The sequence below is a fragment of the Ursus arctos genome, unplaced genomic scaffold (genome assembly GCF_023065955.2).
Source record: "Ursus arctos isolate Adak ecotype North America unplaced genomic scaffold, UrsArc2.0 scaffold_24, whole genome shotgun sequence".
Lineage (NCBI taxonomy): Eukaryota > Metazoa > Chordata > Mammalia > Carnivora > Ursidae > Ursus > Ursus arctos.
The window spans coordinates 22,446,573-22,473,882 of record NW_026622919.1 but is presented as its reverse complement, the minus strand read 5'-3'; the positions used below and the strand labels follow the sequence as shown (position 1 = coordinate 22,473,882).

The 27,310-nt window shown below is 39.5% G+C and overlaps 1 protein-coding gene across 1 annotated transcript in view; it reads right to left on the bottom strand.

Moving 5' to 3' along the window:
• Positions 1-26,960, bottom strand: part of NPEPPS (aminopeptidase puromycin sensitive) — a 94,292-nt gene extending 67,332 nt beyond the window's left edge. The window contains exons 1-2 of the mRNA XM_026513018.4: positions 26,466-26,960; positions 16,585-16,669 (exon numbers count right to left, since the gene is read on the bottom strand). Coding sequence (XP_026368803.1) covers positions 16,585-16,669; positions 26,466-26,726 — 346 coding nt within the window. The 5' untranslated portion in view covers positions 26,727-26,960. The remainder of the gene's footprint in view (positions 1-16,584; positions 16,670-26,465) is intronic.
• Positions 26,961-27,310: the final 350 nt, after the last annotated feature.

Sequence of the window (27,310 nt, the reverse complement as noted above, 5' to 3'; positions counted from 1 at the left end):
CTGGAATTAAACTTAAAAACTTAATTTAAAAAAAATGAACTCAAAATGGATCAAAGACCTAATTATGAGAACTAACACTACAAAACTCTTAGAAGAAAATACAAAAGTTTTATGAAATTGGATGTGGCAATGATTCCTTGGATATTACATCAAAAGCACAGGCAACAAAAGAAAAAAATGGACAAACTGAACTTCATCAAAATAAAAAACTTGTGGGGCGCCTGGGTGGCACAGTGGTTAAGCGCCTGCCTTCAGCTCAGGGCGTGATCCTGGCGTTGCGGGATCGAGCCCCACATCAGGCTCTTCCGCTATGAGCCTGCTTCTTCCTCTCCCACTCCCCCTGCTTGTGTTCCCTCTCTCGCTGGCTGTCTCTATCTTTGTCGAATAAATAAATAAAATCTTTTTAAAAAAATAAAAAATAAAAATAAAAAATAAAAAACTTGTACATTAAGACACAATCAACAGAGTAAAAAGGCAACCTACAGAAGAAGAAAATATCTGCATAATATATCTGATAAGGGGTTAATATCCAGAATATATTAAGAACTCCCACACTCAACAATAAAAAAGTAAAAAACCCAATTAAAATATGGGCAATGGGGCACCTGGGTGGTTCAGTCGGTTAAGCGTCTGACTCTTAATTTCGGCCAGGTCATGATTTCAGGGTCCTGGGATCAAGCCCCACACTGAGCTCCGTGCTCAAGAGGGAGTCTGTTTCTCTCCCTCTCTCTCTCTCCCCCTGCCCCTGCACATGTGCACATGCTCTGTCTCTCTCTAAAATAAATAAATAAATCTTCTGAAAAAATGGACAAAGAACTTAGACATTTCTCCTAAGATATACAAATGGCCAATAAGCCCATGAAAAAAAATCACTAATCATTAGAGAAATACAAATCAAAACCACAATGAGATACCACTTCATACCAATTAGGATGGCTATTATCAAAAAAAGAAAATAACAAGTTATAGCAAAGATGTGGAGAAACTGGAACCCTTCTGTACAATCAGTGGGAACGTAAAATGGTGCAGCTGCCACAGAAAATGGTACGGTGATTCTTCAGAAAATTAAAAATAAAATTACCATATCATCCAGCCATTCCATTTCGGATATATATCCAAACGAACTGAAATAGTCTCAAGGAGATATTTGTATACCCACGTTGATAGCAGCATTATTCACAACAGTTAGAAGGTGGAAGCAACCGGGAGTGCCTGGGTGGTGCAGCCGGTTAAGTGTGCAACTCTCGGTTTCGGTTCAGCTGCGATCTCAGGGTCGTAAGATTGAGCCCCGTGTGGGGCTCCGTGCTCAGCTGAGTCTGCTTGAGATTCTCTCCCTCTCCCTCTCCCCCTCCCTACCCGTGCTCTCTCTCTAAAATAAATAAATAAATCTTTAAACGAAAAAAGGTGGAAGCAACCCAAGTGTTCACTGACATATAAATGGATAAACAAAATGCAATCTATTACATACAATGGAATATTATCCAGCCTTAAGAGAGAAATTCTGAAACATGTTACGACATGGATGATCTTGAACTTATGCTAAATGAAACAAGTAAAATATAAAATGGCAAATACTGTAGGATTCCACTTAAGTGAGATACCCAGAATAGTCAAATTCATAGAAACAAAAAGTAGAATGGAGGTTACCAGGGGCAGAGGGATGGGAAGAATTAGTTATTTTTAATGGGAACAGAGTTTTGGTTTTGCGAGATAAAAAGAGTTCTGGAGATGATGGTGGTGATGGATGCTCAATAATGTGGATGTGTACCAGTGAACCGTACAATTATAAATGGTTAAGATGGTAAATTATACGTTACGTGCATTTTACCACAATTAAAAAAAAATTGACCTGGCTGTATTCTGTCTGTCCTCTCCCCCTAAAAAAGCAGAAAATTAATTCTTCTCTAGAATGAGCTAAAGTAGAAACTCCTACAATCTGACAGAAATTAAGAAAGATCTGAGTAAGTGGAAAAATATATATTCTTCATGAATGAGAGGGTTCAATATTGCTCTCCTCAATGGATTCAACGCAATACCTATAACAATACCCATAGCTTTTACTGTAAGACTTGACAAAAATTCATATGAAAAATTAAATTAAGATTGAATTAAAATTCATATGAAAATTTTCATATGAAAATTAAAGGGACCTAGAATAGCCAAAATCATTTTTAAAAAGAACAAAGATAGAGGACCTATATTACCTAATTTCAAGACTTAAAATGGAACAGAACAGAGAGTACAGAAATTCAAAAGGGAAAGAGTAATCTTTTTAACACATGTGCTAGAAAAAGTGAACAGCTGTATACCAGTAAATAAAGTATTAAGAAACAGAACCTCTATCTTTATATCTCATACCATATGCCAAATTTAACTCAAAATGGATCAAAGGTCTAACTGCAAAAATTTAAATTATAAAACTTCTAGAAGAAAACACAGAAAATAACCTTAATGTTCTTAAATTTTATAACATCTTAAACAGGTCACAAAAAAATATGACTAGGGACACCTGGGTGGCTCAGTAGGTTAAGTGTCTGCCTTTGGCTCAGGTCATGATCCCAGACTCCTGGGACCCAGTCCCTCATCCAGCTCCTTGCTCAGCGGGGAGCCTGCTTCTCCCTCTGCCTGTCATTCCCCCTGCTTGTACTCTTTTGCTCTCTCTCTCTGACAAATAAATAAAATCTTCAAAAGATATATATAACTATAAAAGAAGAATTCAATCAAACAGAATTCATCAAGGTGCCTGGCTGGCTCAGTCAGTAGAACATACGACTTTTGATCTCAGGGTTGTGAGTTTGAACCCCACATTCAGAGTAGAATTTGCATACATACATACAGACATGCATAAATTGGAATTCACTGACATTAAAAACTAATACTCATAAAAAAACACTGCAACAAAAATGAAAAGGCAGGGACACCTGGGTGGTTCAGTCATTTAAGCATCTGCCTTTGGCTTGGGTCATGATCACAGGGTCCTGGGATTGAGTCCCGCATTGGGCTCCTTGCTCAGTGGGGAGCCTGCTTCTCCCTCTGCCTGCTCTGCCTGCCGCTCTCCCTACTTGTGCTCACTCTCCCTCTCTCTGACAAATAATAAAATCTTTAAAAACAAAAAATTAAAAAAAAAAAAAAGAAAAGCCACAAAACTGGGAAAGCATATTTGCAAAACATTTGTCCAACAAAGGCTTGTATTTGGAATACATACAGAACTCTTAAAATTCAATAAGCACATAAACAAACCCCCAGACAAATGGCAAAGGTCTGAATAGATAGTTCAACAAGGAAGATATAAGGATGATAAATAAGGGCATGAAAAGATGTTTGACATCATTAGCTATTAGGGAAATGTAAATTAAAACCATAACAAGATACCACTACATAATCACTTGAATAGTTAAAATTAAAAAGTGTTAGCACTTAAAAATAACAAGGATGTGGAGCAACTGGAACACAGTTAATGAGAATATAAAATGATACAACCACTTTGGAAAACTGACAGTTTGTTTAAAAATTCTCCATTTACCATATGATGCAGCCATCGTATTCCCAGGATCTACCCAAAGAAATGAACGCATACACCCACAAAAAGGCATAAATTGCTTGTGTATTTTTAAAACACAACCTTTTAGGGGCGCCTGGGTGGCACAGCGGTTGGGCGTCTGCCTTCGGCTCAGGGCGTGATCCCGGCGTACCGGGATCGAGTCCCACATCGGGCTCCTCCGCTATGAGCTTGCTTCTTCCTCTCCCACTCCCCCTGCTGTGTTCCCTCTCTCACTGGCTGTCTCTCTGTCACATAAATAAATAAAATCTTTAAAAAAAATAAAAAATAAAAAATAAATAAAATAAAACACAACCTTTTATATTGGAAATAAAAATAAAATCACCAGAAGAATTTCTGGTCTTGCATATAATAAGTTCAGAAGTTGCTACTTCAACCTACCAACAAGTAAAAAGCTAAACAAACTGAAAAATCAACAACTCTTCTTAGATCTGTCAGAGAGGTGAGGTCACGGGATAAACCACTGCCAAAAGGATTGGTGACTGGCAGACACAAAGAATCACAACTTACTTGGGCAAAAACCCATAGGTTTTTGCTTCCTACCCTGGGGTAAGTAGACCTGTGCTGTAACTGGTGAAGTCCAGGAGGAGCAGTGTGGACAAGTCAGAGAGTTAAAAAATTCCAGAAGAACCTGGTCAGAAGGGGGACTCCCCCCCGACAAACTCTTGTGAGTTTTACCTCTGGGAGTTACCAGGTCTTAACAGTGAATATCAGAGAAAAATCCCTTCATGCTTCTGGCAGGAGGAGAGGAAAAGGAGCTATTCTGAAATATGCTAGGGCATTCTGTTCTTAATAAACTTTGCCTTCAAGAGAAACTATTTTACCAGAGCTTAACCTGCTGGTTTTTATCAGAGCCTAACCTACTTGGGGTAAGGGAAAGAACAAACTCCAGCCCCACCAGCCATCCTGTCCCACCAGTGGGGGAGAAAACCTGAAAGTACTAGTGAAGTTCACAGACCAGGGACACTGAAAGACTGAGACCTAGTCATAGAATTATATAATAATTTCCCTACCCCTTCACGTTACCATAGCGTTATTAAAGGCCTATTTTAGGGGCATCTGGGTGGCTCAGTTAAGTGTCTGCCTTCGGCTCAGGGCGTGATCCCAGAGTCCTGGGATCGAGCCCCACATCAGGCTCCTCTGCTGGAAGCCTGCTTCTTCCCCTCCCACTCCCCCTGCTTGTGCTCCCTCTCTCGCTGTTGTCTCTCTCTGTCAAATAAATAAATAAAATCTTTAAAATAAAATAAAGGCCTATTTTATTGTAGTTCCTTCTCCCAGCACCTCATGCCTGCCTCTCAAAAAATCCTGGATAGCATACTAAAAGGCAGAAAATGCAATTTGAAGACACTAAACAAGCATCAAATCCAGAGTCAGTTACGGCAGGAATGTTGGAATTCTCAGACTAGATTTTTTTAGAACTATGATTAATATGCTCAGAGCTTTAACGAAAAAAGCAGACACATCAAGGATGGATCGATAATGTAAGTAGAGAGATAGAGATTCTAAAAAAGAATTTTAAAAATGATAGAAATCAAAAGCATAGTAACAGAAATAAAGAATGCCTTCATGGGCTGAGGAAACAATCTCTGAGCTTGTAGACATGACAAAAGAAATCTCCAAAACTGAAAAAAGAAAGAAAGAAAGAAAGAAAGAAAAAAACTGGGGGAAAAAAAAAAAACCAGAATAAAATATCCAAGAACTGTGGGAAAACCACAAAAAGTGTAACATATACATGATGGGAATACCAGAAGGACAAGAAAAAGAAAGGAACAGAAGCAATATTTGGAGCAATGATGGCTGAGAAGTCCCCAAATTAATGTCAGACACCAAACCACAGATCCACAAAGCTCACAGAAGACCAAGCAGGATAAATGCCAAAACCCCTAAACCTAGGCATATCATATTCAAACGTTAGAAAATCAAATATAAAGAAAAAGTCCTGAAAGAAGCCAGAGGTGAAAAAACACTTTATCTATTGAAGAGCAAGATAAGAATTACATTCAACTTCTCAGAAACCATGCTAGCAAGAAGACAATGGAATGAAAAATTTAAAGGGCTGAGAAAGAAAAACTAACTAGAATTCTGTATCCTTCAAAATGATCTTTCAAAAGTGAAAGAGAATGTTCCTCTCATTCCTTCTGTGAACCTAAACTGCTCTGAAAAAAGTAAGTCTTTTTAAAAAAGTAGGGGGAGGGGCGCCTGAGTGGCTCAGTTTTTAAGTGTCCAACTCCTGGTTTCAGCTCAGGTCATGAGCTCAGGGTCATGAGATGGAGCTCCGCATGGGGCTCCGTGCTCAATGTGGAATCTGCTTAAGATTCTTTCCCCTCCTTCCCCCTCTGCTCCTCCCCTGCTCACGTTCTCTCTCTCTCAAAAAAATAAATAAAATCTTAAAAAAAAAAAAATGGGAAGAAATACTTTTGTCAGACAAACAAAAACTGACGGAATTTGTTGAGTAGACATGCTTTGCAAGATATGTTATAAGAAGTTCTTTAGAGAAAAGGAAAATGATATAGGTCAGAAACTCCAATCTACATAAAGAAAGAGCATCAGAGAATGAATGAATGAAGGTAAAATAAAAATGGTTGTTCACTTTTAATTGATCTAAAAGATAAGTTTGTTCAAAATATTAATAGTAACAATGTATTTGATTATGTTGGCTTCTGTGTATGTGTGTGTTTATGCATAAGTGAAATGAATGACAGCAATGAAACAAGGGATGGCAGGAAGGAACCGGAAATATTTTGTTATTATAAAATACTTGTAATACTTGTGAAGCACTATGGTGTTATCTGAAAGTGAATGGATTAATTATAAATATATATTGCAAACTCTAGGGCAACCACTAAAAAACTTTTCAGATTAAAAGTAAAGGGATAGAAAAAGATACACTGACACTAATCAAAAGAAAGTGGGAGTAGCAGCTGTATTAATTTCAGACAGAGCAGACTTCAAAGCAAGAAAAGTTAAAAGGAACATTACATAATGAGAAGGGGGCAATACTTCAGCAAGGCATAACAATTCTTAATGTCTACCTATCTAACAGTAAAGCATCAAAATACATGAGGCAAAAACTGACAGAATGGCAAGGAGAAACAGATGAATCTACTACTAGAGTTGAAGACCTTAACACCCTTCCATCAGAAATAAACAGATTCAGCAGCAGAAAATCTGTAAGGATATAGTTGAACTCAATAGCATCATCAATCAACTGGATATAATTGACATCTATAGAAGACTTCATCACACAACAGCTTGTGTTACACATTTTACTCAAGCTCATTTGGACCATTCACCAAGACAGACCATATTCTTGGTCACAGACACACTTTAACTAATTTTAAAAAATAGAAATCATAAAATGCCTGCTCTCTGACCACAAAGGAATTAAACTAGAAATCAGTAACAGAAAAATAGCTGGAGGGGCGCCTGGGTGGCACAGCGGTTAAGTGCCTGCCTTCGGCTCAGGGCGTGATCCCGGCGTTGTGGGATCGAGCCCCACATCAGGCTCCTCCGCTATGAGCCTGCTTCTTCCTCTCCCACTCCCCCTGCTTGTGTTCCCTCTCTCGCTGGCTGTCTCTATCTCTGTCAAATAAATAAATAAAATCTTAAAAAAAAAAAAAGAAAAAGAAAAATAGCTGGAAAAATCCTCAGATATTTGGAAATTAAATAATTATAATACTTCTAAATAACATATAGGTCAAAGAAGAAACCTCAAGAGAAATCTTTAAATATTTTTAACTAAACGAAAATGAAAATACAACTTATCAAAGTTTGTGAAATTCAGGGAGAGCAGTGCTTAGAGGGAAATTTATAGTACTGAAACCATATATTACAAAAGAAGATCTAAAATCAATCATCTAGGGGTACCTGGCTGGGTCAGTCAGTAGAGCTTGAGTTCAAGCCCCACACTGGGCATAGAGCATACTTAAAAAAATAAATAAATAAAAATAAATCAAATAAATCATCTCAGCATCTATCTTAGGAAACTAGAAAAAGAAGAACAAATTAAATCCAAAAGAAGCAGAAGAAAAAAAAATTAGAGCAGGGATGCCTAGGTGGCTCAGTCAGTTAAGAGGCTGCTTTTGGCTCAGGTCATGATCCCAGGGTCCTGGGATTGAGCCCCTTGTCGGGCTCCCTGCTCAGCGGGGAAGTCTGCCTCTCCTCCTCCATCAGCCTCTCCCCCTATTCATGCTCTCTCTCGCTCACTCTCTCTAATAAATAAATAAAATCTTTTTTAAAAAATTAGAGTAGAAATCAATGAAATTTAAAATAGAAAATCAGTAAAGAAAAATCAACAAAACCAAAAGCTGATTCTTAAAAAAAAAAAAAAAAAAATCAACAAAATCAATAAGCCTCAAGCCAGGTTAAGAGAAAAAGAGAAAAAACACAAATTACTAAAATCAGAATTGAATGAGGGGGGTGACTGGGTGGTTCAGTCAGTTAAGTGCCTGACTCTTGGTTTCAGCTCAGGTCTTGATCTCAGGGTTATGGAATCGAGCCCCGCATAGGGCTCCATGCTCAGCATGGAGTCTGCTTGGGAGTCTCTCTGCCCCTTCCACCGCCTCTCTCTCTCTAAAATAAATAAATAAATCTTAAAAAAAAAATAAAGAAAAGAGTTGAAAGAGGGAACATCACTACAGATCCCATGGACATTAAAAAAATAATACAGGAGGGGCATCTGGGTGGCTCAGTCAGTTAAGTGACCAATTCTTGATTTCGGCTAAGGTCATGATCTCAGGGTCCTGATCTGAGTCCTGCATTGGGCTCTGTGCTGGGTGTGAAGCCTGCTTAAGATTCTCTCTCTCCCTCTTCTTCTGCCCCTCCCCCCTCTCAAAAAATGAATAAATTAAATTTAAAAATAATACGGGAATATTATAAACAAGTCTCTGCCCACAAATTTAAAAACCTCAATGAAATGGACCAACTTCTTGAAACACACAATCTACTAAAACACACACAAGAAGAAACAGATAATCTGAATAGCTGTATATCTATTAAAAGAAATGGAATCAGGGGCACCTTGGTGGCTCAGCTGGTTGAGTGTCCAACTCCTAGTTTAAGCTCAGGTCATGATCTCAGATTCGTGAGATCAAGCCCTGCGTTGGGCTCCACGCTCAGTGGGGAGTCTGCTTTAGATTCTCTCTCTGGCCCTCCCCTACCCACTTACAAACACACACTCTCTAAAATTAATAAATAAATCTTTAAAAATTAAAAAAAAAGAAATTGACTCAATAATTATCTTCCAAAACAGAAAGCACAGGCCCAGATAGGTTCACTTGTGAATTCTACCAAACATTAAGAAATGATATGCATTCTCTACAGTCTGTTCCAGAGCATAGGAGCAGAAAGAATACTTCCTAACTCATTTTATGAAGCCTGCATTACCCTAATATCAAAACAAAAGACATATAAGAAAACTATAGACCAATATCTCTAAAGAACATAAATGCAAAAATCCTCAACAAAATATTAGCAAATCGAATCCAACAGTATATAAAAAGACTTAAATGCCATGACCAAGTGGGATTTATCCAAGTATGCAAGGCAGTTTCAACATACAAATATCAATCAATATACTCCATCACATCAACAGTCTAAAGAAGAAATATCACACAATCATCAGAAGATGTAGAAAAAGCATTTGACAAAATCCAATACCCATTCATGATAAAATCTCTCAACAAAGCAGGAATAAAGATGAATTTTTTCAACTTGATACAGAACATCTACAAAAACCCTATAGCTGGGGCGCCTGGGTGGCACAGTGGTTAAGCGTCTGCCTTCGGCTCAGGGCGTGATCCTAGCGTTATGGGATCGAGCCCCACATCAGGCTCTTCTGCTATGAGCCTGCTTCTTCCTCTCCCACTCCCCCTGCTTGTGTTCCCTCTCTCGCTGGCTGTCTCTATCTCTGTCGAATGAACAAATAAATAAAATCTTTGGGGAAAAAAAAAAAAACCTATAGCTAACATCATACTCAATGGTGAGAAATTCCAAGCTTTCCAGCTAAGATGAATAACAAAGCCAAGATGTCTCACCACTGCTTTTCAACATTGTACTGAAAAGTCCTAGCTGCTAATGCAGTAAGACCAGAAAACGAAATAAAAGGTATACATATTGGGATGGTAGAAATAAAACTGTCCTTGTTCACAGATGACACGGTCATGTAGAAAATTCAAAAGACTCAGCCAAAAACTCCTGGAACTAATAAGCAATTATAGTAAGGTTGCAGGATACAAGATTAATATACATAAGTCAATCACTTTTCTATGTATCAGTAATGAATAAGTGGTATTTGAAATTAAAAACACTTTATCATTTACATTATCATATTAAAAAATTAAATACTTAGGTATAAATCTAACAAAATATATACAAGATCCATACGAGAAAAACTACAAAACTCATAACAGATACCCAAGAACTAAATAAACGGAGATATTCCATGTTCATGAGTAAGACTCCATGTTGTCAAGATGTCAGTTCCTCCCAACTTGATCTAGAGATCCAATCCCGATCCAAATAAAAATCCCAGAAAGTTATTTTATGGATACTGAAAACCTGATTCTAAAGTTTATATGCAGGGGCACCTGGGTGGCTCAGTTGGTTAAGCAGCTGCCTTCGGCTCAGGTCATGATCCCAGGGTCCTGGGATCGAGCCCTACGTCAGGCTCCCTGCTCAGCAGAGAGCCAGCTTCTCCTTCCCCCTGCTTTTGTACATGTGCACGCTCTCTTTTGGATAAATAAATAAGTAAAATCTTAGAAAGAAAGAAAGAAAGAAAGAAAGAAAGAAACCCACATAAATACAGTCAACTGACTTTTGACATAGGAGAAGATGCAATACAATGGAGCTATCTTTTCAACATATGATGCTGGAACAACTGGACATCCGATATGCAAAAATAACTAATGCAGACATAGACCTCACGTCTTTTACAAAAATTAACTCAAAATGGATTACAGACCTAAATGTAAAATGAAACTCCTGGAAGATAACATAGGAGAAAACCTAGTTGATCTTGAGTATGGGTGATGACTTTCCAGATAAAACACCAAAGGTATAATCCAGGAAAGAAATAAATGATAACCTGGACTTAATAAAAATTTAAAAATTCTGCTCTGAGAAAGGCAATGTCAATAGGATGAGAAGACAAGCCACAGACTGGGAGAAAATATCTGCAAAAGACACATCTGGGGGCACCTGGGTGGCTCAGTAGATTAAGTGTCCGACTCTTGGTTTCAGCTCAGGTCACGATCTTTTGGGTTGTGAGGCTGAGCCCCATGTCAGGCTCTGCACTCAGCAGGGAGCCTCCCTGAAGATTCCCTCTGCCTCTCCCCCTTCTTGCTCTTCCTCTCTCAAATAAATAAATAAATCTTAAAAAAAAAAAAAAAAGACACATCTGATAAAGGACTGTTATCCAAAGCATACAAGAATTCTTAAAACTCAACAATAAGAAAAAGAACAATTAACATTGTGTCAAAGACCTGAACAGACATCTCACTGAAGATGATATACAGATGACAAGAAAGCACATGAAAGGGTTTCAACATCATGTCATTAGAGACCTGCAAATTAAAACAGTAATGACATACCACTACACACCTATTAAAATGGACAAAATCCAAAACACTAACAAATGCTTGGGAGCGTGCAGAGCAACAAGAACATCACTCATTGCTGGTGGGAATGCAAAATGATACAGTTATTCTGGAAGACAGTTTGGCAGTTTCTTACAAAACTAAACACTTTTTTTTTTTTTAAGTAATCTCTACACCCACCATGGTGCTTGAACTCATGACCCCAAGATCAAGAGTTGGATGCTCTACCTACTGAGCCAGCCAGGCAATCCTAAACATACTCTTATCATAGCATCCAGCAGCCATGCTCCTTGGTACGTACCAAAAGGAGCTGAAAACATGGCCTCACAAAAACTTGCACATGGATATTTACAGCACCTTTACTCATAACTGCCAAAACCAGGAAGTAACCAAGGACTCCTTCAGTAGGTAAATGGATAAATAAACTGGTATATACGGACAATGGAATATTATTCAGAGCTAAAAAGAAATGAGCTCTCAAGCAATGGTGAAAAAACATGGAAGAAACTTAAATGCATTATTACTAAGTGAAAGAAGCCAATCTGAAAAGGCAACATACTGCAGTCTGACTCCAACTATAGGACATTCTAGAAAAAGCAACACAGTGGAGACAGTAAAAAGATTAGTCGTTGCCAGGGGTTGGGAAGGAGGGTTGGATAAACACAGGATTTTTAGAGCAGTGAAACAATTATGTGTGATACTGTAATGGTGAATACATACCGTTTTACATTTGTTAAAACCCACAGAATGTATAACACCAAGAGTGAACCCTAATGTAAACTATGGACTTCGAGTGTTAATGAGGTGCTGAGGTAAGTTCATTGACTGCAACAAATGTACCACTCTGGTTCAGGATGTTGATAATGAGGGAAGAGGGGGATGGGTGCGACAAGGAATACATGGGAAATCTCTGTACTTTTCACTCCAAACTGCTCTGAAAAATAAAGTTTATTAGTATGAAAAATAAAATCACCATTTTTAAAAGGATTTTTATTTATTTATTTGACAGAGAGAGAGCACGCACATGCAAGCAGGGGGAGCAGGCAGACGGAGAGCAGGCTGAGCAAGGAGCCTGACGCGGGGCTCGATCCCAAGACCCCGGGATCATGTCCTGAGCCAAAGCAGACGCTTAACCAACTGAGCCACCAGGTGCCCCTAAAATCACCATTTAATTCACAAAACAGAATACCCTGAAAGTTACCAAAGACCTGAGAAAATATTTGGTTCCTCAATATAGCCTGGAATAGTGGTTAGCCTATGCATTAACATGAAGAAGAATCGCACGTAACAGACTTTATGTTCAAAATCCCCAAAGCTCAACATACTCAGGACTCGTAAATAAAGTAGAGACAAAATAAAAACAAGAGCTCAGAAATAAGGCCATCATAGTGCTCAAAAACTCTAAAAGCTACCTAAAAACAGGTATTCTGAATCTTTAAAAAGGATATACACTGGAACACGCATGACAAACTAAAACAATTTGCTGAATATACTTAATAGTAATACGGCATTTTATACATCAGTTTCAATTAAGAATCTAGAAGAATCTCATAAGGGGTTTTGCTCTTTTTAATGAGACAGCTATGCTCAAGTCTTATCTTCATGTCCAAGTGATAAAGAATATGCATAACACACAGTTCCCTGGTAGGTTACAAATTCAACAAAAGTCAATGTAGCTCAAAAAAATGTGCTGTTGGCCAGAGAAGTTCTGTAAAATTTGAATACGTTTATGTGAGACATACATTCTTTAGTCTGGCCTCTGTCCCAACATTCTTGCTTTCCTACATCCAGTCCAATTCGCTCAGTAACTTTGGGTGAGGCCCCCTACCCTGTATTGTTATTTGTACAACTAAACTTATACTTTGACTCCTTTCACTTAAAATTTCCTTATGAAATTCTGTATCATATTTGAATACATTTGTATGAGAAATGGATATTTTCTCTCCTCTTTCCATTTTCCAGATTTGAGAGCTAGCACTTAATTAGTCATGCATGTACTCTCAGAACGATAACAAAAACAACTATGGGAAAGAGATGGTGGTTTATTACTGTTATTCCTAATCCGCACTTAACTGCATGACGGAATCTATATCACTGATAGGCTTACAAAGGCCTACGGAAGCTTATGATAAAGGTCTATGATCAAGTGTGAGGCACCACTCCTTTTTCTCAAGTTAACAGTTTTGCTCCAAATTGTTAGTATTTGGCAGTATTTCTGACCAGCCGTCTCAGCCTCTCAATGAACACATGCATGCGTTCATCCGCACACACTGAAAAATGTAACTCTGCTTCAAGAATAACCGTGTTAAGATTTACATGCCTCACGCGGACAAGCCAAGGTGATGCTGGTGGATCCGAAGCTATGTATCAGAACTCCGTACGCAATAGCGAAGATGTTGTTCCTTCCACAGCTAATGCAACAAACACACCTGACACAGTATACACTAAGGGGGAAGTTGGCACAAAACTTTCAAGTGATCGTTCTCCGTGTGGTTATGCCCGAGCCATCTATTCACGACAAATTAAAAGTCTCTTTACCTGTCAGGACCTGAGTCCAGGCACTCCTGCGGAAGCTGGTGACCGCACTAAGCCCTGCACTGTGTAGGAGGTGCACTCCTTGCACTGGGGCTTAGGTGCTACTGATTTCACCAACCCTTGAAGTGCAGAACAGTAAAAAAACAGTGTTCAGCCGTTTTTCTTACCGATTTCTCATTTTTTAAATATTACAAAGACTCAATTCGGTTTTTAAAATAAGTTATTTCTGTGGAAAAGGCAGTGCCTTAGTTTAAAGAGACACAGGCCACTAGGTCTTTCTGGGTCACTGCATAAACCACAAGATGGCTTTTTTTCCCATCAATTAAAAACTTACACAAAGAAGCAACAATTTTGTGCCTTCGAATGATTTTCTGATTTTTACCTTAAGGTACCAAGATTTAGTGACTACACACATGTAACTCGGTCTTGCAGAAGGCAATAGTAAGTATGAATGGGTACTGTACTAGGTGAGATTAGCTGAGTTAAAAAATGGTACCTTTCCTATTGACTCAATTATTCCCCTGCCAAACCATACCGCCCAGGAAGGAGCTGGCGGTCAAATTCGCAACTACTAATTTCTAAAGAAACAACATGCTGTACTCTTCCATAAGGTAAAAATCAAGAAATGCTACTATGCCCAAGGATAAAATTACACTGTGTATGTGTCTGGAAGGCCAAATCTGTTTCTGACTGAAACCTTAAAATTCCACATTAATACAATTTCCCATTCTCTTTTACTCTAAAATTAGATAAGCTTACACATGACTCTAGGTTTTTCCCATTGCTGCAGGAGAAATGAGTTGGAAAATATCCCTTAGCTAGTTTTGAAGAAAATATTTCATGTACCTAAAAAAGAGTAATGTTTTCTCTGAATCTCTCCCCAAATCCCCTTCACTTCTATAAGCTTTCATTTCTCTTCCGACCCTGTTAGTCAGAACGCAAACACTGCTATTCTGACTATTATCAGCTTGGCACAACTCAGTTATGCATACTCAAAGCATCTGAGTTCTCTGAATTCTTTCCTGGCATTTTAGTAAAGGGAGATAAAAACAAACCTGAGCTGAAACCGTGCCAACCGGAGGGCACCCATGTATTTTACTATCTCTTCCTATCTATACTCAGCACCATCTTAAAACTCTGTATCAAATTTAAATGTTCTCTACCTACAACAAAGCAAGCTTGTCTTGATATGCTTGGCTAAGGTGCTTATATTTTTCTTCACAGGTAAAGAAATTAAATAACCCCTCTTTCATTTACCAAACATTTTTTTTAATATTGGCACTCCCTCAAAGTCCACTTGAAGGATCTGTTCCTCTAACTTAAAATCACAGCAGTTTGATCTCATTTACAAACAATGGAACCTAAGTACTTCTTGGCAATACTCTGCTCAACTGCTTTTTTTTTTTGTCTTTCTATGGACAAGATAATTTAAGAAAAATTCATGAAATAAATATTGCCCGGCCTTAAAATGTTACTTGTATGCTTCTTTTCAGTGTAAAGGAGAGGAGAAAGAGCAATACAAAATGCAAACTAAAAGGTCAAATTTGTAACTTATTTGATATCAAATGAAAAGATTTTCTTTTCTTTCTTTTTTTTTTTTTTTAAAGTAAGCTCTACATGCAACGTGGGGCTTGAATTCACGACCCTGAGATCAAGAGTTGCATACTCTAGGGGCGCCTGGGTGGCGCAGCGGTTAAGCGCCTGCCTTCGGCTCAGGGCGTGATCCCGGTGTTCCGGGATCGAGCCCCACATCAGGCTCCTCCGCTATGAGCCTGCTTCTTCCTCTCCCACTCCCCCTGCTTGTGTTCCCTCTCTCGCTGGCTGTCTCTATCTCTGTCAAATAAATAAAAATAAAAAATCTTTAAAAAAAAAAAAAAAAGAGTTGCATACTCTACTAGCTGAGCCAGCCGGGCATCCTGATATCAAATGAAAAAATTTTCTCAGAGGAAGTCTCAGAGTAGTGCAGACTAATAAAAAAATCATTTTGTCAAAAGTAAAAAGCACTTCAGTTCCAATATTAATACACTTGCGAGTTCATGCCAAACATGACAACTTTTTAAAATGTAGCTTAGGTGGGAATAAGATTTCAGGCCAAAACTGACTACTCAATTTAATCCTTGTTGTAATTACAATGTCTAAAATAGTTCTCATTTTAAAAGATGCTAATTGAGTTCTCACACATTCTACAGAATGTCTCTTTTTAACATATTCTTACTCTGTAACTAACTTCTAAGCTTCTAACCTCCACATTCCATCCCATAAGGCAAATATTTTTCTCTCAATTATGAGTAAGATTCATAACCCCAATTTTAATCTATTGTTCAAGAGGGAAAAAAAGAAACTTTAAGAAAACCACATACGAACTAACCCGCCTTGATGAACCAATTTTTCATGTTCAAAGCACTTATTTTAAAAATAACTCTTCAGCTTGGGGGTGCCTGGGTGGTGCCGTCGATTGGGTGACTGACTCTTGGTTTCAGCTCGGGTTGTGATCTCGGGGTCATGGGATCAAGCCCTGCGTCAGGCTCCACAGTCAGCGCAGAGTCTACTTGGGATTCTCTCTGCCCCTCCCACTCATGCTCTATCTCTCTCTAAAATAAATAAATAAATCTTTAAAAAAATAACTCTTCAGCTTTATATGCATGGTATTATATTCATTTTACAGTTATGAAAATGTAATCTGCCTAGGGTTACAAAATATGTTAATGTTTGAAGTAGAACTAGAATGTGGCATTTCCTTTATCTCATAGTACAGATTACTAAAATATTTCCCATGAACATCTAAAAATGTTTCCTATTTCTAAAGTAACAAACACTGATATCTTAATCTGAAAATGTATATATCACCACACACACATCATACACACAGCAAATTAAATGGAAAACAGTTCTTACCTTCATCTCCCTCTGGTGCATATGAAGCTGTAATAATGTCAATATCAGCACAATTCATCACAATCTGATTGGTTGCCTGCCTCACCTAAGGGGAAAAGAAAAACCAGCAGTGTCAGAAATAGCCAAGATTAATAACACGTACATCTTCATCTTGGCCTAATGTATGTCACAGGGAATTTTTTTTGAAACCCAGACATCACTAAAACCTAGACTGAGTATTTACACATCAATGGTAAAAATAAATCCGCAGTTTTAAGTAATCCAAGGCAATTCACATTTTCCAAATTGTATTAAAAGCAAAAATAAACACTTAAGTATTTTACAGAATTTAAACATCTGACCAATGAGCTAAATGAAAGCATTTAAAAGTTTTCAAATTAAAAATTAATTAGGAAACATTTCTCATATGTTGCAATTTATTATGTATTTCAACCTACACATCAAACCCATCATAAGACCTTTAAGGATAGAGGAAGAAAAGTGATATCATAAACCATGTCAAAACTTCGTAAGACACTCTTTCAATTTTTTCTCTTACCAAAGTAACATTTTGGATATAACAGACACTAATGACTCACCACCAAAATTAAATAAACTTTTTAAGATTTTGTCTTACTTGCTTCAGATGCCCCAAAATAAAATACAGATATAATGAAAAAAGCCCCATCCTCTCTTCCTCATTACATGGAGAAAACCACTCTCCTAAGGCTAATGTAGCTCTTTCTCATGTATGTATAGTACTTCTGCTACATATATAAAGTTCAGCAAACAATGTTTTTAATTTTATACAAATAGTATCAAAGTGTATATAACCTTTACACCTGCTTTTTTCATTTAACATTGTTTCCAAGATGGGTAAATGCAAACAGATGTAGATCTAATTTTTTAATTTTAACTCCTACAGAGTAGTATTCCATTCTATAAACAACCACAGTTATTCATCCATTTCCTTCCTAAAGGAAGTTAGATTATTTCCACTTTTTTGTTATTTAAAATAGTACCATAGGGGCGCCTGGGTGGCACAGCGGTTAATTGTCTGCCTTCAGCTCAGGGCGTGATCCCGCTGTTACGGGATCGAGTCCCACATCAGGCTCTTCCGCTATGAGCCTGCTTCTTCCTCTCCCACTCCCCCTGCTTGTGTTCCCTCTCTCACTGGCTGTCTCTCTCTGTCGAATAAATAAATAAAATCTTTAAAAAATAAATAAATAAATTAATTAATTAATTAAAATAAAATAAAATAAAATAGTACCATAATATCTTGTCCATGTTTTCTTATGCACATTTTTCTTTACCGAGAATATCCCAATTATGCTCTAGAGTAATTTCAATTAACACTCCCGTGAGCAAAGAATAATGTTCATCATCCTCTAAAAAACTTAAAAATTTTTGACAATCTGATGGGTATTAAATGGAATTCCACCATTGCTTTAATTAGAATTTTCCTGATTACTGGTAACACTGGTTAAGAATCTTCTCTTTTTAGTTTCTTTCTTTCTTCCTTTTTTTTTTTTTTTTTTTTGCCATTGCTTTTTCTCTGCAAATTGTTCATTCATAACCCTTGTCCACTTTTCAAATTTGGTGGTAGACTTGGTTTTATATACTTGTTGCATTTAAACAGAACCTCAAATTCATTTGCAGACCATTCATTTGAATGATCTAAATTTAAAATAACAAAAATACTGGGGCTCCTGGGTGGTTCAGTCGGGTATTGGTTTCGGGTATTGGTTTTGGCTCAGGTCATGATCTCATGACTGTGAGATGGAGTCCTGCCTGCATGGGGCTCCCTGCTCAAGGTGGAGTGGGCTTCAGATCTTTCTCCCTCTCCCTCCCCCTCGGCCCCTTCCAGCTCACACGCAAGTGCTCTTTCTTTCCCTCTCTCTCTCTCTCTCAAATAAATAAATAAATAAAATTTTAAAATAAAATAAAATAAAGTACAGATACCCTAAGTCACAAACAAATGTCTACAGAGGCCAGCCAAACAGGTGAGTAGAGTAGGCCAGGTGAAGGCTATGCATAAAAGAAGGGGAAGTAGCCACTTCTTGGAGCCAATCAATTTATTGCTATACTGAGAAGCAGACTTAGTATTGACAGATCTTCCAATTACAAAAAAAAAAAAAAGCCACAGGGGCTCCTGGCTGGCTCAGTTGGTAATGCACGCAACTCTTGATCTCTGGGTCTGAGTTCGAGACCCATACTGGACAGATCACTTGGAGAAAAAAGAAAAGCCACAAATTTTAGATTTTATGTGCCATCTCCCAAATTGTAACTGATGGCAACTAATAGAAAATTTGCAAAAACACTGTGCAGTCCAAACAAAACCCACATGTAGGTCAATAGTGCCTCGAGATCACTAACAGACCACAGAACTAGGTTAAGGACACATGAGTAATATAATATCTGTATGAAAAAATGATACCGAAGAGTAATCATTTTATTAATAACCAATAAATAAACAAGATTAATCTCAAACTAAAATTACCTGACCTAAATTACAGATAGTATGTTTATAAGCCTGTAACAGACTGTCAAAATCACTAACACATAACGTGGAACTATTTTGGCTCATTAAAAAAAAATCCTTTTCAGGGACTTGGCTAGGTCAGTTGGTAGAGCGTGAGACTCTTGATTTAGGGGACATGAGTTCAAGCCCCACACTGGGTGTAGAGCTTAGTTAAAAAAAAAAAAATCTTTTTCATAAATCTCTGTTTCTGAACAAAAATGCCATTTAATGAATTTTTTTTAAAGATTTTATTTATCTATTTGACAGAGAGAGAGCACTTGCACAAGCAGGGGGAGCAGCAGGCAGAGGGAGGGGGAGTAGCAGGCTCCCCATTAAGCAAGAAGCCCAACAGGGCTCGATCCCATCCGCAGGGATCATGACATGAGCCCAAGGCAGATGCTCAGCTGAGGGAACCACCCAGGCGCCCCTAATGAATTTAAAAAAAAATTTAAGTGGTAGGAGCACCTGGCCGGCTCAGTCGGTACAGCGTGCAACTCTTGATCTTGGGGTTGTGAGTTCCAGCCCCATGTTGGGTACAGAGATTACTTAAAAATAAAATCTTTAAATAAATAAACAAACAAACAAATAATTTTGTAAGTGGTAATATTCCTTCATACTGTTTATTTCATTAGGAACATTTCTAAATAGCACTAAAACTCTTCTGTCCCAACCGGCCATTTATAGCACTACATTTGAACAAACAAACAAAAAAGGCCCCTCTGCGTATTTATAAATTCACTTAAAAAAAATTCAGCAATGCAGAGAAATGAAGCACTTAATGAGGCTGGGGTGGGCTGCAGGGAGGTGTCTCCAAAAGGTAAAATGAATAAAAACCTTCCAGGGTTTGAAGTTTATGCCAACAGGATAATAACAGTAGTTTAGTTACACATCTTCATCTTTATCTAGGCAACCGTATTTCCATCCATCAACATCTACAGTGAAGTTAATGGTAACTGCTTCCTCCAGTGTCAAGATACCTGTACAACACTACATATGCCAAATGACATTCGCCTCCCTGCTACTATAACATTCTGAGGGAAAGTGTTTGCATACTTTGGAAAGACACAGTCTACAACATCCATTTACAAGTACATTCTAACTCCTCTTGTGTTTAGGGAAAACCCACCTGTTTATACTACTGAATTAAGCTGCTTGTTGAATAGCTACTAATTTTTTTTTTTTAAGATGCTGCCATTTCTGGAAGGGTAGGAGGGAAGAACCAACGGAACAAAAATACTTATCTTAGTAATAGAATGCTACTCAAATGTTAAAAATCTGACAGTACATTTTGCCTCATATTAGACATGCATTTTAAACAGGACAGAAAGTGCTTGTTTTAGCCCTCAGTGCCTGATTCACAGTAATCAGTTAATAGATATTGTTATTAAGACACACACATAGGGGCGCCTGGGTGGCTCAGTCGGTTAAGTGTCTGCCTTCAGCTTGGGTTGTGGTCCCGCGGTCCTGGGATCAAGACCCGCCATCGGGCTCCCTGCTCCTCGGGAAGCCTGCTTTTCCCTCTGCCTCTGCCTCTCTCTGTCTCTGAATAAATAAATAAAATCTTAAAAAAAAAAAAAAAAAGACATACAGAGACCAAGATTAAATGTGCTGTAATCATAAAGATGTTCCTCTGAATATCATCTAACAGCATTCACCTAACAGTTTATAAAGTGTCTATCAGAATGATATAAAATTTAAAAACTATGTGCTATATTATATAGTACTTTGGATATCAGCATACGTGTACAGATTTAAAATATCTATGGACTTCAGTGCTTCGCTACCACACTGTAACATTGCTCTTTTTGACGTTTTCCCAACAATAGCACTGACCTGATGATTCAGTACATGATTTCTCACATATTAACATCATCATGTTAGTGATGTGTTCCACTACCAAAAATACAGGTAATAATTCAAAGGAATTTCAGCATTAAGATCTGCAAGCTTAAAATAGAAGCAAAATGTTAAAGTTGCATATATACTGGATAACAAGCTCATTTTCAACTTCTCTGTTTGATGCTATTAAAGAATGGAACAACAGTGTCTCCTTTCCTTGTTTCAAACCCAGGGGTAAGTCTTCTTGGAGCCCCATACAGACTGCACTTCAACTGAACCAAACACTAAGCAATGGCTCTACTGAAGGCAGCTTGACCAGTGGTAACAATCTTACAATGGAAGTTTCCTATGAGTTAGGAAGGCAGCAATATGAGATTTTTTTTTTTCCTGAATGAGTCTTTATTATAATCACTCAGAAATACATCTTATGGGTACTGTAAGTAAGACCCATGAGGCTTTTCTCTGTCAAAGCCCTCGAATTTTAGTGAAAGGAAATCTCCAGTGTGACAACTCCAAATACCAGTCAGTCTGAAGCCTGAGTCACTTTGCCTTACAAGCAATTTCACCGTTAAAATTTTGTAATAATCATTGCCTTTGTGGACTAGGGCTGTAATTTCTAAAGACAATAAGGAGCAAATAATTAGTAAACACAAACTGAGCCAAGTTTTCTAACAAAAGAGACATTGAAAAGAGCAAGTTGCAGAAAGTCAAACATAGTACCACTAATGTAAAAATTTTAAACATACAGAACATTGCTATTTATTGTTTGTGGCTACTTACATGTGCAGTAAAACTTTGAAACTAGATACAGGAATAATACTCACCTACCTAAAGAGAGAAATTACCTCTGGGAGTGGGGGGGGGGGGGGGGAAGAGATAGAAATGGACTTTAGTGGTATCTGTGACATTTTATTACCCAAAAAACATCAGGCACACTCTGAAGCAAATGGGGGGAAAACATTAATATCTGCTAAATCTGTGTGGTGGGTTACTTTTCTGTATTTCTAAATATTTCCTAATTTGAAGTAAATTTTTAAAGTGATTACAAGTAGCCAAATAAACCAGGAGCTATATGCTTAAATGATGTTCAAAACTGAATCTCCAAGATCAAGAGAACTAATCTCAGTTAACAATAAAAGAGCTATCAGAAGGACTCAGTCCTTTGCCACTGACTCACATACAGATTAGAATAAGATCTACTTTATAGTAAGAACAGGCTTGTTTATGTAGCAAAGTTCAGAGAAGTTTCATAGATAATTTACTACTCATGATCACATTTGTCCAGGTTGTATTGGACAATATCAATTATCCAGAACCAGGAAGTTAGAGAAAGAAAGAAAGAAAGAAAGAAAGAAAGAAAGAAAGAAAGAAAGAAAGAAAGAAAAGGGCCTGTATAAAAGCCAGAATAGATGATACAAAGTCCATACAATAAAGCTCATTCCCTTCACACAGAAGAGAGTCCATCAAACCCTCATTTAGAAATTTCTTTTTAAGGCCACACAAGCTTTTTATCTGGTTACTTAGACCTCTTCAGATCAAGTTCACTAAGACAGAAGAGGGAATAAATTGCACAATAGGCAGCAACAAGGCATAGTAAGCAGCAAGAAGTAATAACCTAACAGTAAGAAAAACAAACAAAAAAACTCTAAAGAACAGATATGAAACTAATAAATTACAGTGCATAGTTTTGGGTAATCTGTGGTTACAAGTATCAGTGACAGATGTCCAGGATGATGTCCAGTATTTTAAAAAAGAAGAAATGAAATAAGCCTAGATTATAAGGAACTACAGTTTAAAAAAAATAATACATTTTTGGAACATTTCCATCCAAATCAGTAAATATTTTTTAAAGTCTAAGTACCTCAAAGGGTAAGCTTCATTTATCTAGAAAATTCACTGCAAAACTCATTGCCAGATGAATAGTAGATAAAGCTTAACATATGAAAGTTTCTTATATTGAGGTGTTTCCTCATACACATTTCAAGAAACAACAGAAGATCTGAACAAGTTCAATTTCTTATCACCAATCTTTCAAATTTAATTTCTTTCTTTTTTTTTTTAAGATTTTATTTATTTATTTGACAGAGAAAGAGACAGAGAGAGAGAGGGAACACAAGTGGGGGGAGTGGGAGAGGGAGAAGCAGGCTTCCTGCTGAGCAGGGAGCCCAACGAGGGGCTTGATCCCAGGACTCTGGGATCACAACCTGAGCCAAAGCCAGACTTAACAACTGAGCCACCCAGAAGGCGCCCCTCAAATTTAACTTAAGACCATTTAGTGATCTAGCACAATGCTGCACAAGTTATTAATTTTATCACTTTTTTAAGTAATAAACAACCAAAATGACTGCATAGAAAATATGCAAGGGGTGCCTGGGTGGCTCAGTCAGTTAAGCACCAACTCTTGGTTTTGGCTCAGGTCGTCATCTCGGGGTCATGGGATCGACCCCATGTGGGGCTCCACACTCAGTGCAGACTCTGCTTTATCTCTCCCTCTCCTCTCCCCCTCCTCCCTTGCCCCCACACACTTACAATACCCCCTTCTCTCTTCAATAAATAAATAAATCTTAAAAAAAAAAAAAAGAAGAAGAAAATATGCAGAATTTGGGCAGAAAATGCCATAACACAGGGTTGACAATAACATCCATTTAGGTGCCAAGTTTTAGCCTGCCAAACAAACTACTATATCTATAACTCTCCTCTAAGTGCCAATTTAGTCATCACCAACATGAATATTCTGTTGGCAAAGGCCAGGGATTGTCTACTATATCCTGACTTCTGGCCTTAAAGGATGAAGTTAATTTTTTTGGCACAGGTTAAATATTTCCATAAGAGAAAGCCCAATTACTGCATCAACCACAATACACTCATAACAAGGAATTGTAGCCACTCTCATACAAACATCTTATCTGTTTTTTAATGAATTATCCACAAAGCAAGAGAGTCTGAATTCAAAATAGTTAACAAAAATTCATTGCTCTCAAGTATCCTAACGTAAAGGGGGTGCAGGGGAAGGGTGACAATGTCCTATTTCTCTAGGCCCGTGGTAACACTTTTGCAAAACTTGCTGACCTAGACCACACACACTTATGTAAAAGGCAACTACTTTTAAAGTCAATGCACACTGACTAATTTCTTCACCTTCCCCAGGAGTCCACACCCCAGACCAGGTTAAAAATCCACTAAGTTTCTAATATGTAACCTGTACAAATACTCTGGGCTTATCATAAAATTTTGCAGCTAAAGCAACCAAGCAACTTGTATACTTTGTGTAATACGATTCCAACTGTTAGGAAACTGACCCAACACCAGTTATAAATCTAGATTTCTAGAGATATAATCCTGTCCACATTTTTAGATTTCCACAATAAGACACCATCTAATGCCACAATTCAAACTTACTGCTCCAATCCATGGATCTCAAAAACACAAATATATGCTTTTTACTACTGTTAACTTTTCACCAACATTAACTCCTTTACTCTCCCAAAGGTGGCAATCTGCACAATTAAAAAGTCCAATCATTCTTTAATAAAACCTGTTAGAATTCACTTTCATACCATCTTTCATTTGTGTGGCCACCTAGCCCGAAAAGAATTTCTGAAAAGAACTGCTCTGAAAAGCTCCTGTTACTAAAAAAGATTTATTTCCTTATATCAAATTAACAATTCCCTGTTAATATCTAGTATATTACCATGTGCTCCCTCAATGGCCCAAAGCAGCCTTCCACATATTTCTCATTACTTTGGAAAAACAAGGAGAAACCGGGTAAGGAGAAGCATGTCACTACATCTTGTTCTGTCCTAACACTTAAAATCATCACTTCCTAATAATCACTTAAAAATCTTTATTGACAATTTTTTTCCTGAAAATTTTCTCTAAATATATATACCTCTCAAAATTATGAACCGGTGACACTAACTAATGAGGTAAAGAAATAAATGATTTTTTTCCTCTTAGTCTTTTCACATAATGCGAACTCATTCATCATAGGTCCTTCTTCCCGAAGGCTTGCCAAGTCACAAGACACACTACTGTTTACAATTCCTCCCATCTGCCCCCTGCCAATATATATCAAACACTCTAGTCACTTGGCTTAAATAAAGTCTCCCAAATAACCCTCTCAAATCCTAATTTAGACCGAAGATACACTCATTCTGATTCATATTCTTAATGGAAATTTTTAAAATCACTTGACTTTCCAAGGGGTAAGTTTTGCCTTTTGATGCAGCCGGACCCTAGGGCCCTCACGTTTTCACACAAGCACTCCATATATGACAGTACACTTTTTAATTCTACACTTTCAGACATATTTTCAATCTGAGTACTCAGCTTTCAAAGACAACTTCAAACTTTCAATTCATTCCAACACTATACATTTCTTTCATTTCACTGCTATATACACCCTGTTCTTTAAGGTTGAGGCCTACTGGTTTTTCCTCTCTGACTGCAGTAGAAAAAGAAATGAAACAATATATTTACCATCATTCTTTTTAAAAATAACTACTAAATAGTTCCCATTTTTCATCACCGACTTCACATAATACATCATATAACATAGTATGTCACAAATGTCTATTGTTCGGGATCTTTATGGGGCATCAGTACTAATAGTCTCCAAAATCAAATAATACTTCAGATAATGTTGGGGGGGGAGCATGATTCACCAAAAACTGCAATGGAGAGTAATGGAATATTTTCAACAGTGGTATGCTAAAACTAGCAGCTTCTTTCAGAGGAGAGTACTGCTAAGCAACCATCGCTGTAACAATAAATCCACCTGCTTCACAGGCTGCAAAGCTAGGAAGATGGGAGGAAAAGCGGAGATGGGGTCCTCCTTCAGCTTCTCTAGAGGTTAGGAGAGAACAAAGTCACTGCTGCACTGTCACTTGAGGGGAAGGGGAAGGGGGAGGGGGCGGATCATCTTGGAAACCCAGCCCCTGGGCCGGAGCAGGCGGGGAGAACTCAGCAAGGCTGCCTGGGATTAGCATTCTCCTTCTCACCCTCTCCCCCCTTCTAGAATCTCCCCTCCTCGCTAACGCGCGGCGGCCGGAGTCCCAGATGACCGCCCCCTTCCAATGTGTCCTCCGTGGGGCGTAGAGAGAACCAGAGAAAAGAACTGAGTCAGGAGGTTGAGACAGAGCGTGGACTCCGATGACCCCTCTGGCCTCCCCCAACAGCCTCCAGCCTCGCCCAGAACACTACCAAGCCCGGAAGGGCCAGGGGTCGGGGAGGGGACGCCCCGCACAGGTGTGCCCTCCCGGGGGGGGGGGGATCGGGGGGGCCCTCGGGCAGGGCCCGCCTGCTCCCTCGGCGCTCCCCGCAGCGCGGCCCGGGCCCCAGCCCAGCAGGGCAGAGCACATCGGCCCGGGCGCCCCGCGGCCGCTCCAAAGGGGCGCGCCGGTCCCCTAGCCGGCCTCGCCAGCCCCAGGCCCTCAGCGCCCAGGCCCGCCAGCCCGCCCGCCCTCCGGCCGGGCCCCCAGCCCAGCCCGCGGCCTAACTGCTTGCCCCGAAGCTCGCCCTCGGCGCCCAAGGGTCGCCGTACCTGGGCGGCGGCCTCCAGCTTGCCCTCGAAGGTGAAGTCCAGCAAGTCGGGCTTGAGGCAAAGGCTGTAGTTGATGGGGGAGACATCGGCAGGCAGCCGCTCGAAGGGCCTCTTCTCCGGCATCGCGGCGAGGCCCAGGCTGTGGAGGCGGCGGCGGCGGCGAGAGGAGCGGCTGAGGAGGAGAAGGAGGAGGGGAGGAGGCGGAGGGCCGAGGAAGAGCAGGCGGCGAGCGAGGGAGGGGGCGGCGGCTGCCAGCCACATCCACCGAGCGCGGGCGACCGCCTGAGGAGAGCGACCGGGGAGCCTGGGGGAGGGGGCGGGGGAGAGACCCAGCCGGAGCGCTCGGGGCCGGGAGGGAGGCAGTGCGGGCGGGCGGGCGGGCGGGCTGGCTGCCTACGGGGAAGGGGGCGGAGGGGAGGGCAGGGGAGGAGGGCCTGCAGGGAGGGAAGGAGGCGGTGGCGGCGGCAGCTGCGTGCGCGGCCCCGCGGGCCGGGCGCGCCCCCGCCGGTGTGCGCGCGCGCGCCGGGGCAGGGGGCGGAGCGGCGAGGGCGCGGCCGGCTGGGCGAGAGGGTGCGGGGTCGCGGGCGCGTGCTGGGGGCGGGAGGCGGCTCCCTGCGTTGCACCTGTCGGCGCCACTGGGGAGAGCGGACTCGTAGCGAGCCGGAAGGAGCCCAGAAGGATTTGAGAAGCGGAGGGAAGGCGTGTGAGGACCCACTCCCACCCCCAGCTGTACTTGGAAGTTGAAGCCTATGCAATTGGCCGATACAAGTCAGGGTAAAATGTTAAAACATCAATTGGGAGCAAAACCCCAAACTAGATTTTTACCTCCAGATCAGCAGAAAGCA